The sequence below is a fragment of the Toxotes jaculatrix genome, chromosome 6 (assembly GCF_017976425.1).
Source record: "Toxotes jaculatrix isolate fToxJac2 chromosome 6, fToxJac2.pri, whole genome shotgun sequence".
NCBI lineage: Eukaryota > Metazoa > Chordata > Actinopteri > Toxotidae > Toxotes > Toxotes jaculatrix.
The window spans coordinates 20,058,703-20,071,721 of record NC_054399.1 but is presented as its reverse complement, the minus strand read 5'-3'; the positions used below and the strand labels follow the sequence as shown (position 1 = coordinate 20,071,721).

The 13,019-nt window shown below is 39.1% G+C and overlaps 1 protein-coding gene across 1 annotated transcript in view; it reads right to left on the bottom strand.

The window, feature by feature from the left end:
- LOC121183380 (contactin-associated protein-like 4) overlaps positions 1-13,019 on the bottom strand; it is an 88,536-nt gene that overhangs the window by 46,544 nt on the left and 28,973 nt on the right. The window contains exons 3-5 of the mRNA XM_041040427.1: positions 10,935-11,128; positions 6,564-6,711; positions 4,864-5,067 (exon numbers count right to left, since the gene is read on the bottom strand). Coding sequence (XP_040896361.1) covers positions 4,864-5,067; positions 6,564-6,711; positions 10,935-11,128 — 546 coding nt within the window. The remainder of the gene's footprint in view (positions 1-4,863; positions 5,068-6,563; positions 6,712-10,934; positions 11,129-13,019) is intronic.

The window sequence follows — 13,019 nt, the reverse complement described above, 5'->3', positions numbered from 1 at the left end:
TCACACTCTCGAGATAATACATCTAAATCGTCAGGTTTTATCTTTACTCCACTATTTTGAGCTTCTCTTCCCTTTTCTTTTCTTTGTTTCTCTTCTTTTCTCATTCTCAAGCCCACAGCTGACTGTGGAGGAGCATGCTGTGGCTCAGGGTGGATGCTCCAAGCTATTGATCTAAATTACACTGTCTGCAGACTGCAAACTCCTGGGAGAGTAAGGGGGGGCTGTGTGAAAAAGGAGTGAGAGAAGAGAGAAAGACAAAGAGCATGCAATTGAAAAAGGCAAATAATCGCCTCTAAAAAAAAAAAAAAAATCTAGCAGGGCCAGAATTGGGGCGGCATATGAGAAAGTCTGTGATAAATAACAATGGAAAGAGAGGAAAACAGAAAAGGCAGAAAAAGATAGGGTATGGGGCAGCCAGGCAGAGAGAGCCGGAGAGAGAAGCATGCGGTGACAGCACTGTGATTGAGGCAGAACATGTTTTTGGTTTTTTTTTGCTGTTTTTTTTTTTCCAGTGTTGACTCTTTCGCTGGATTATCATAGCTCAATCTAATCTCTGCTCTGTTACAACAGCTAGGGGTGTTTATTTTCGTTCCTGGCTACCCAGAGTTCTTTGAGCACTTTGTTGACTATCAGCTCGGGTCTAGCAGGGAAATGTGACGGGTGTCACTCAGGGAGTTGAGTTCTCTGAGGCTGACAGACACGAGACCATACCACCGGGGAATTAATACTCTTCTACCTTCTCCTACTTAAGGGAATTGGACAATATTCTGTTATTTCTATAGGACTAGAGATGTAATGACCAGGGGCGTTGGCTGGACTGCAATCAGGGACCGAGCCCAGATTCTTCTTGATCAAAAACCTTTAAAAACATACTTCTAAACTGTTTCTGCATTTTTTTGTGCACATGAGGGCTACACATTGGTTAAAAGATATATAAATGGAGAAGGAAGGGTTTGGATTTGATTTAGCAGCTTGGACAGTAGCCTGAAGTTTTGCTTTATGGAAGCTGTGGCAGCTTAGATGTCATGTAAGACATGATCAGAAAAAAGGCTGAATTGGTCATAAAACTTGCCTCGGGTGTATGTAGGACTGTAGACTGATAAAATATAAAATTTTCTTGCCTAACACAAGACTAGTTAGTTTGATGCCACTAGACAAAGAACAGCTAAGCTACCACTGCCGACAGATTAGCTGGCTACAGTACAAAGAGTTCATACAGAACTCTTACAGAAGGAAACCTGCGAATATGCAGTTTTTCCAGGGTCTGGCAGAGTAACCCCATCAACTGATTGACAAGGACCTGTTAGCCAATAAGACACATGTATTTCCGTGAATTTTCCTGTAAACCCTTTCTGATTGGTTATGCTTTCATTCACTGAAGATACAAAAGTACATTGCCTTTTTGTATGTACTTTGTATGAACTTTTGTTGAACCGTATAATGCAACTCTGAAAACATGTTAAAGTGAACAATGCAGACTGTTCAACTAGTGGCTTAATCAGACATACAAGACTCCATTTCCAAATAAGAGAGTGGCATTCAACAGGTGGAATGGATATACAGCCACAACGTTACAGCTAAATGTGCTTGTTCCACAAACCACCATAACAAAATGCCACAGTATCTGCATATGGCAGATTTTCTGCACAGAATTATTAACCAGGTCAGCCCTGTAATGATGGTCATACACTCTCACCTTTCCACATTTTCACACAGTGAAATTGCCAAAAAAAAAACTGGGACAGATGTGGAAGTCCAGCACTAATGTGTGTGTCTGTGAGCACCTGTGTGGTCACAAACTCAATACTATACTGAGTACTGAAAGACAGATGCCTTCACTCGCCATCATTAAAATGCTACAGTGGCAATGTTGCAAGACCTTGAAATGCTGTTATTACAGCTGAGTCAACTTTTCCCCTGCAGTGGTTTCCTATTTTCATTGCTAAAACTGCAACTGACATTTGAATCTCTGTAGCACAATGTTTTTTTTTTTGTTTTGTTTTTTTTTTTAGAATGAGCATGAGTGTATTAATACAAACATAAACTATGCAATTTGTGTGGCATGTAGAACACAGTGGCATTCAACAGGTGGAGCATTAAATGCATATATTTAACCTTAAAGTAAAAAATCCAAATGCAATGCTCCTTTGCCTCAAATCATACAAACAGAATGTCTACATGTGATGGATTTTCCTTCTTTGCCACTGCACACAATTATAAACTTAGGTCAGCACTGTAATGATGGTTGTACATTCCCACATTTCCACATTTTTCACAAGATGAAAAGTGCCAAGCTGGGGGAACATTCCTGTGGATATATTTTGACCTATAAACTGCCTGTCAATCCTACTCTTACCTAAGCAAAAAGCAGATGCTCAGCTGCTTAACCAGGACTTAAAGTGACATTGTATCTGCCTAAAGTGACTTGATAGACAGTTTCAGCTCAATGTCCAGCCACCATCAATGTTTATCTGCAGTGTTACACTGCTTTACAAAAGAACATTATGAGAAAAGGGCATCAAAGGTAGTATAATTTTAGGAAGAACTGCTGTTGTACCATAAATAGTAGCACATACTCTATAATACTCTGTACTTTAACAAATGCAGAGTGAAAGAATAAGAAAAGTAGGATAAACTCCATTTTTGATTAATTATTCACACTTCCATATTTGAAATATAACTTAAATTAGGACAAGAAAACCTGTTTTCCCTGGAAAAATAGAGTGATATTCCAAGGATGTAATCATTTTAAAATTACAGAAAAATCTTCAACCCGAAACGAAGGAAGGAACGGAAGGGTTATTGAGCAGAATGGTCAAATACTCCAGCAGCCAGATGGCACGGTCGATGAGAGGTTTGCCATATGGCAATAATACGATGGCCTGGCAGTCCGACAACACCTCAGGTTTAAACTCGTTTACACCAACACACACACATTTCCTCCCATAGCCTCCACAGTGCTCCACTCTGTGCAGGCAGAGACCATGAATCATGTTATTCTGTGGTAACCCACTGTGCTCCACATACTACATCCTTAACACGTTGCTAGCATCCATCATAGATTAAAAGAGAGAGAATATGAGAGGGGAAGGAAGGGGAGAGACAGAGCAAGAAAGTCAGAGACCCAGTTGACTGACAGAAAGTGAGGGAAAAAGTCAGTACATAGAGTAAATACAGTAAACATGTTTCCCGCAACAAATGATGCTGTTCTCCTTCACAGCCAATCAGCAACATATATGTTTCCGTGTAGTAACTTGTAACTACAAGCCTGCAGTGGTGAAATGCACCAATTCCCCAAGTTTCTTCAAAGTCTGAATAGTTTTATCTGAAATATTGTTTGAGACATATGGATAAACAAACAAACAGTGCAGTGAGCTCATCAGGATAAGCAGAAAGAGGCATGATTCTCCCGAGTTTCTCAAAATTGGATCAGTGGCATCTTAGAAATCACTTCTGACAAACACATAAGCAAACCAGCAGATGGACAGAGACCGACTCGAAGCTCCCCCTGTTTCATAGTGGGGACAAAAATGAGCTGGATATTAAATTCCTTATATAGAGACGGGATGGTGGAGGCTCTGGAGCCTGAATGAGTGCATAATTACACTGCACGGTTTAGGCGTTTAGCTGACATTTACTCAGAGCAATGAACAATGACTACACAGACAGATAGCGCTGCAGAGTTTGCCAGTAAAGTCATCAGAAAGAACTTCTAAAATACTTTGAATGATTAAATGCAGATATCCAAACTTCCTGCCTCCCTACAGTGGCTTTCAGTCCTGGTCCTCAAGAAGCTCACAATTGCTGTGTCTTTGTCCTTCCAAAGACTTATATGTAATCAAGTGTAAGATGTATGTAGTCCCTGATTATAAGGTTTGTCCAAATAGATCAGTAAATCTTCAGATATCATGCTGAAAGAAAGATCCATCCAGATACCTTCTTGTCCTCCATATTTATATACATGAAGAGGCTAATGCTGAAAACACCTCTCAATATGATGCAGTCCAGTACAACACCAGCACGCTCTGTGCCTCAGTGCTAAAACACGACTGAATTAACAGCTCTATGACAGTGTCAACAAAATCCTGAACATTATAGGCAGCATAAAAGGCGCCTCTACAGCAGAACAGCTGTCTTGGATTGCATTAGACTTTACAGGTATGCCTAACAAAACATTCATAACATAACATATAGTGCAATCTACAAATTACTAAGAAATTCACCAGTTGTGGACTTATTAGGTTCAGTAATGTCTAAGTGGAAGATAGAACCACACAATTACTGTCATACTACTGTGGCTCTACATTGTTATAATTGTGTTTTTATATTACATTATTTGCTAAATCGTGGTAGTCTACAATATACAATAAGTATATTATTATGTATACAGTATTTATTATTCACACTTATTTATACTTATATTATGGATAGTACACATATCATGCCTGAAGCTATGTTACTAGTTTTCCTTATTTTGTTTTTATTTATTTCCTTCAATTCCATTCAATTTTTTTTTTATCTTTATTTATTCAAGGACGTTTCACTGAGAGCTGAACTTTCTTTTTTGAGACATACAGTTACACACATTCACACCTGGAAGCTTCCCAGTAAAACCACAACCTGACCTGCTGGCCACAGAGCAGCCATTGGGGCTCAGGGCTTTGCTCAAGGACACCTCAGTGTTGGAAATGAGAAAGGAGCAATTGCTGTTTCTTTCACTTTCCCTGCCCAGAAACAGTGGACTTACCTTTAGGCCACTGTTTATTTTATGTTTTAGATCTTAGCCGGTCTCTGTGCTGCTGTAACATGGGTTTTCAGCAGGTTTTATTTTAGCTGCATATTGGAATAATAATGTTGTTGTACCTTGTTGATGATAGAGCAGCAGTCGTCCTTTCTCCAGCACCAGAGTGAGGCTGTGATCTCTCTGTCCCTCTGCGTGGAGTAGCGTCCCAGAATTCTTCATGGTTTTGAACTTCAGCAAGATCATCTCCATCGCCGTCCGGCTCGGCCTAACACTCAGCCTGTAGACCAGACTGCTGCTGCCGTCAAAGTTTGCCACGTCAGAAGCTACAGAGCAGATGAAAGAGCTTTGTTATACAAGCAGAGACAAACATAACGCTTCAATAACAATAATGACTGAGATTTCACCACATTTATCAGTTTAAATCATACACTATGCAACAGGTAAAGGTGAAATTATACCTATATCAGCTTAATTTCTTAATGTGTAGCTGGTAGAATAGCTACTGGACATGTAGCTTTTTTTCTTTTTTTCACATAAGGTAGCTTGAAGATCTGACTGTTCATATATATAAAATAATAAAGGTCTGTGAGTTTGAGTGACGTTTGGTTGGAAAGTATGGAGTTGTACTGACAAGCATGCAGGGTTTAAGAGGTTAAAGTGAAAAAATGTATTATAATTACATATAATTACAGTAAAATATAGAACAACAGGTCTTTAGTTCAGAAAGTCCATAGTGCAGTAAAATTTAGAGTTACATTTATTTCTCTTTCCTAAAATGCTTGATGTGTTTGCATTCCATTGGTAAAGCATGTCATGTAAGTTTTTATTGTTTCCACTCTTATGTCCCTGTACACCTCAAATCAACAGCCCATATTTTCCAGTGAATGACCTTATTTTCATTACTTGAACAGTATTGATTCTCTTCTTTCATTTTTCTCCAAGCAAATAGTTTCCAATGAGCCTGGAAACATTTGGCCCCTGAATGTACAAACACTCAAAACATCATAACAAAATCACATGGTCGAATTTCTGCTAATGACTGCAGAGGAACAACCACAGACTTTAAAAAGACCAGAGTGAGTAATTAAATTTTATTGTCATGAGAGCAGAATTCATGTGATGATTAAAAAAGAAATGTTTTAACAGTATCAGCGGTTTTTCCTTCACAGCTCAAAGCTGAAATTAAAAAGTGTTTACAGTACAAAAAGTCACCCAGGTAGTACTGTGTGTTCACCAAATGTGGCTAAAAAAAATCTCCCACACTGTCGACCACTTGTACTCACTTTATTATCTTCCTGTACTCAGACTTTCTTCAAGTAAAAGTTTTGCTTGATAAAGGTTTGAGGACCAAAACAGCTGTATTTATTATATCAAATTCCAAATCACATTTCCTAAAATCTTTTGCATATTATAGTTTGCAGTTTTATTTCACACAAACTGTTCCCCTCAGGAGCTGAAATCAGCTGCTGATAATATCAGCCAATACACATTATTACAAGATGTGACAAATCAAAACTGTGAAGGATGAAAAGAAGAGCTCGAGTCTGTCTATGCCATAGAGTGATCTCCCTTTGAATCATAAAACAAACAACTACATTTCTTGTCAAAATCAAACCAGTATTAAATGTGGTATAGAGGAGTCTTCCAGTCTAGTATGATTGTTTATGGTAAAGAGAAATTACACCATTACGTCTTTAATCTGTTATAAATATTTTAATGTTCTAAAATAATGTCTATTTGTAGCGTTTGAACACTCATAATGTAAACAAGAAAATCCAGATGCATACTAGACATGTCTGAGCCTTAGAGCGGGACTTACTATATCGACATCCATATATTTCCAGTCTGAGTCCGATCCGCCCAGTGGGGTTCCAGTCGAGAGGGATGAAGCGGAGGTAACGAGCTATGACAGGCTGCTCCAGTTTGTACTGGACCACAGTGTCTGCATTGCTGTTACCTGGAAAAGCCTGGAACAAAAGAAGTGCATGTCAGATTTCTGAATTTTTACATCCAAACATCCATGTTTCACTGGTCGTTGCAGCAGTGTCTGACTCTGAGGGCAAAGCATTTGTAGTAATTAGTTCCTCAAGTACCTTAAAGAGGGGACACAGGATCTAGCTTTTTGTTTTGTGATGCTCATAATGAAGCTGGGATCTGTGGGGATGTGTTTCATGACCATCTTATTGGCTAAAAGCTACAATTTTCTAACATTCCCACAACAAAAAGTATGATATGTAAACAAAGCCACTGAGCCAAATAAAGGATTCACTAAGTTTTGTTGAAACTTACTGTCCGAGTGTGGAGAGAGACTCTGACCTAAACTCTGTAATCTTTCTGCATTTTAAAACTTTGAGCTCACAGAAGCAATTGATCCTAACTGCTGATAATGTCTCTCCCTCTGTCTCCTCCTCTCTCTGTACAGTGATCAATAACTGTGAGACCTATACTGTCTCCATACCAAGCCTCTCTTAAAAGACTAATGGCTTCTATTTTCCCCAATCAGCTGCCTGTGGGAATCCAAAGGGGTTTTCTGGTTGACAGGCAAGTAGCACACACAGGCTAACACTTGCATTAACATCTGTAAGTACAGGAAAAAAAAGAGCTGCATTTGTGGTTATGTGTGTATGTGCTTTGCTTTTGTCTGACCTCCCTCTTTAAGAGTGTGTGACACTGCCAATGCAATGTGTGTCCGCTGAGTGTGTACTGCTGTGGCTGCGTGAGTGAAATTGGCTTTCCTGGTGCTGCATAATTGTGATCTCAGTGCCGTCTTCAGTGCTTTGAGGGGCTGAGCTGGCTGGGCAGTGGAGCGTTAAGCTCAACAAATGGCTCAGTTTCCTGCTGAGGAGAGCAGCATCTCATTAGCTTGTCTGAGCATCTTTTGAAATATGAGTAGCCTCTGACAAGCCCTTTTTTTTGTCCCTCATCTCATTATTGAATTGTATTATCCTTGACGCTTTGGCAATATTGTTCACCTGACATTCATGCCAATAAAGCATACTGAATTGAATTGACTTGAGAAGGCTTGAGAAGAGCAGGAGGGCATGAGAAAGAATAAGAGAGAGAGCAACCTTCAGCTTTTTTCAGAGGTGAAAGTATGTGGACCTTGAGTTAAGAATTGTCTTTACAAACTACAATTTCAAAGGTCAGCAGTCAAGACTTCCAAGACTTTGTTCAGGGGTATAATCTTGTATCATTACACATTATTAAAGCTATGTTATACTGTGCTATCAATAATTAATTAGAAGTTATAATTGTTGAGAAATACAATAGTAAACACTTAAAATGTCCATATATCTGCTTACATTGTGTTTATATGCTGATTTTATTTGACTTAATTTTACTTAATAAGCTACCTATTTTTGTTTATACTGATGCACATGAAATTATTAATGATAACATACATTTACATAAATATTATTGGACAAAGTTTTAATGTCTAAATAAAACTTTGTTGTTGCTGGTTGAGATGGAGATAAGTAAATTATTGAGCAGTTTAATCTATAAAAGTACCACATATTTTATGAGCTTATCAGCTCTTAATTTATAAAGTACTAACTAAAGCTACCAAATAAATGCAGTAAAGTAAAATATACAATGTTTCCCTCTGAAATGTGTTAGAGTAGAAGTCTGCAGTAGTATGAAATGGAAATACCCAAGTAAAGTACAAGTGCCTCAAAAGTTGTACTTAAGTACAATATTTGGGTAAATATTGTACTTAAGTACAATATTTACCCAAATATTGTACTTAAGTACAATATTTGGGTAAATGCACTTAGATGTATTCCACCACTAGACAAATAAGACAGGTGACCCAGCAAGCCAAGAAGGATATTTTAACAATGCATTGCATTTCATAAGCTAATCCAATGTTTTATATGTAAAGTCTCTAAAGTAACTAGCAACTAAGATGATCAAATAAATAAAATAAAATGTGTAATATTTACCTTTGAAATGTAGTGTAAAAATGCAGCAAATGGAATTACTCAGGTGAGTCACTTACTGTATGTGCAGCACTTAAGTAAAGTACTTAAGTAAATGTACTCAGTTTACTTTCCACCACTGGAGAGCAAAGGAAGACAGAGCATGTAAGCTAAGAAGTCAGAGAGGTTGTGCCTGATGCAGCTGTTTTTGCAGTCAAATCTCCTCCTTAACAGATACACAAAGCTGCCCTGACTAATATATGGAGCTTTAAAAACACTCTGAAAGCTCATCTGGGTTTATCACCTTTCATGCTGAGTGCAAAACCAACACGTTTTTAAGCTGCAACCCTGTTCTCTCTTTTCAGTGACAACTCCCAGGCTTCAGAGGGTTCGTACCCTTCACTGAGAGAAAATCGTATCCTGTCAAATCTGAATCTGAAAGCTGCTCCCCACTTTGCTACTGTAACAAGAAATGTGCACTGACTTCCATGAAGGAGGAAGGAGATGCTTGACTGCCTCAGAATCATGTCTAATGTTCTTCAATCAACTTGAGGCCTGCGTGGCTTCCTGTCATTCTGACATGCAGCAGTTTGCTCGCTGGTGATCAGTCATTCTGCAGACTGGTATTCTCTCACTACTTAAAAATGAGATGTGCAACAGTTTAAATAAATGATCAAAATGCTGGAAAATTATCTTTTGAGAGTGAAGAAGAAAAACTGGGGAACATATGCAGTCATGAAGCAGCCACAGTCCTCAAGCCCTGATTTCTTTACACTAGCTTCACATCAATTTCAGAATCCAGTTCAAGGGTCTTGTAATCATATTCTGCACGGGCAGGCACAGGCTTAACAGCTTCTGTAGTCGTACAAAACCAGTAGAAATCTGACTTCCTCAGATCAGGGGTTATTGCTTGTTCCTTGCTCCAGGCTCGAGACAAAGGGTTGCAGTTCTCTCTCCCATTGGACTTACGATCTGTGGACACTGTTGACACCTTTAAAAAGCAGCTCAAGACCCCTTTTTTTTTGGTGCTCTTTGTGTTTTTATTGTGAAGCACTTTTGGACGTCTGCTCTTGAAAGGTGACAAATGTACTTACTGAAGGAAGTTAAAGGAAAGAGCCTCAGCTGTGAGTTTCAGTCCATTTGGAGGACTCCATACATCAGCTGCACGACAGAATATTTAAAATCACCACATGCATGTCTCAGCCAGCTTTCTCACAGATTTTTCCTTCACATTTACATTTCAGGCACTGAGCTGACACTCTTATCAAGACTGGCTCACAATGACTGAGCTGGCAAGTGTTCATTCAGCGACTTGCTTGGAGAATGTTGATGGACACCTTCGCCGCAGCAGGAGTCAAAGCTGTGACTTCTTGTACGTCAGGCAGTCTTTCTAACAACAAGCACCAGCTTCCTGTCAGCAGAGGTTAAACTGTTCGACAGCAGCTCCATGCAGTCGCCCTGGTTCCTTTCATTGTCCCATCCATTATTAATAAAGCGTGAAAGGCTCCTGGTGAGCAGTATTGCTGCTGCAGGCCGTACCAATCGCCACAGATAATGTAAATGATGTGTATGACAGGTGAGCCAAATTTATTTTAACCTCAATGAACATGAGTTTTGAACTGCACTCCACCCCAAACTGTATTCATAGCTTCTAACATATTCAGTATTGCAACAATAATTTAACCAACATTAAAAAGAATGATAATAATAATACAAAAGATTTGTTTCCGCAAGTTGATCTTCATACTATGGTATAATTGATTATTTCATGTCAGCATAACACACTTATCACAGTGACTTGAACTACTTGACGATGTGTTCAGCACTAATGACCTATCAGCTTTTATTAACCAGCTCACCAACGTGTCTTTATCCTCCTGTTTCATGCTGATAGGTTATCGCTATAGTTGTCTTCTGCCTCAAAATGCCTGAAGTCACATTTAAAACCACTGATTTAATTAAAAAGACATTTCTGTCCCACTGTATTTTCATTGGGTTAAAACGAAATCAGACCCAAGTGAAAAGTTGCCCTCTTGAAGAAACTTGTGGTTTGTAGTCAGTATTCAGTCATTACTTTTTCACTGATGCTGTGCCATGTTAAACTAAATCTGCAATATAAAGGCTGCATTTTGCAACTCAAGATATGCAAACCATGCATGAACATGAAAGCCCTGTAGGATTTGTAAATTTATCTGCAATTTGGAAACAACAATCAACACAACACTCCTTCATGTAGCTGTTTTGGTTTGTGGCTGTTGCAGGAGAGTTACCCCTAAGCTGTCTTCCTGTCGGTGCTGTCTCCAGTTGTGTCCTGTGTCGCTGAACATCAGCAGGTATGCTGTCAGCCAGTCAGAGCTGCCATATCGTCCCTGTGTGGCAACAGCTCTGATTTGGGTCCGCCTTCCCAAGTCCACCTGCAACCACTGGTATCTGTCTGAAACAAGAGGAGACCAACCTCCAGCTCCTGGAGAGAGAACAGAGACAAAAAGTGTGTTTTAATAATGAGAATCACCTTTCACTTCATGCAATAATGAGAGTATGTCTGAGTGTGTGTGTGTGTTTATGATGGAGAAGAGGGGCGATACAGACGCTGGCAGAGAAGGTGACAGAAGAGCGAGCAAGGATCGAGAGACAAATTGTAGGAGTGAAATGTGATTCATTACATTTTAATCTACCTGAAATTAAACTTTAAAACTGAATTTATGGTCTGGAGTAGTTGCTCCGTGCTAAGATTTTAAAGCTGGCCAATAATAAGTGCCACAGTTTGGACATGAATGCAAACTTCTTGTTTATATGTTTGAGCAATGTCCACAGATTAGTGGTGAGGAGTTTGCGGATGACAGGAATACAAACAATGAGGTATATTAGCTGAGGCCCTGAGTCTGCAGTTATTAGCAATCAGCACTTTCAGAGGAAATCCTGCTCCAAGTTGAAATGACACAAAATACAGTGTAAATATAGTTTATCCCCATTCTGGCTTTGATTTAAGTCCAGTTCTATGCTCCAGATTTAAAACTCTGCAATATGTCAAACACTTCCCCGGATTTCACGATGATAAATCCTCATTATCAAAGGCATTAAGTGGGAAATATTTGAGTCATAAACACTTGCAGGAAATGGATTAAACTGTGGAGCACCAGGATGGTACTTAAAGCTATTTTATGACTCCACGACTAAGTTTCGGGATGTGTCCAGCCAGTTTTGTTTAATGGGACCAACAGGGTGACAACGATATGAGGGTGATTGGAGCAAAATCATTTAACAGGACTGCCACACTGATATGTGGTATATATGACCTAAATCACTGAGCATTTGACTTTTTCAGGATCAGAATCAGAAAAACTTTACTGATCTCCAAAGGGAAACTACTTTGTTACAGCTGCAGTGTTTTCAACAGTGATTTGCAGAACTGACGTGCTCCCTTCCTGTCTTGGCGGCAGCTGTTTTAGCAGCTGGAGGGGACATCCAGGGGTGTGTGGGATTAACTGACACTGTGTTCATGTGTGTGTTCATCAGCACTGTGGGATGTCTGTCACTGCAACTGCAAAAAAAAAAGCATGGCAATACATGGCAAGGTGAAAATTATTTGATTTTGACACATGCATGCATTACAGTAATCTTTTGCTCATTTTTAACATTTAATTTCAAAATGTATGAATGACACCAATTTGCAGGCATTATGCGATATGATTTGCAGTATAAGTTACTAGGAGGCCAAGCAGTAAACTGGCCTAATTCAACAACGCAAAAGGACGAAAAGCTATTGCTTCGCTATCTTCTGAATCCTAGCTGTAATGCAGGACAATGCAGTGTGGTATTTAATCATTCTTTTTCATGCTCCATCACCAGAAACCATACACATGATCAAGGAAAAAAAATCATATCAAATTTACAGCTAATTTGTCACTGGTGGCATCATATAAAAACGTCAGAATGTACATACAAAAGTACGTTATATTTTTGATCTGGGGACACTTGACTGACAGCAAAACTGTGAAGTAGTACTTTTCTGATTTTGTTATTAGTAATGAGGCTGACTGATTAGTTTTTTTTTAACAGTTTCCATTTTCAGCATCCCCCCTGGATCAAAAAGCTGTGTTTTCTGCTCCGGGAAGGAAATGTTCACGTAGGTTTATGGTAAACACAGGCCTCTTGCTGTGAGCATGGCTGAGAATATGCTTATGTTAACAGAAAGTGAAGAGATGAATTGGACAAAGGCGCAGATGACCTACTGATAATGCTCCAGAGTCCATTAAAGGTGCAGAGGGGAAGAGGGTAGTGATTTGTGTCATGAAAGAGGGAGGGAGAAAGGGTAAATTGGTGTTTATGCTGCAAAAACTATTTTAAAAATTTTC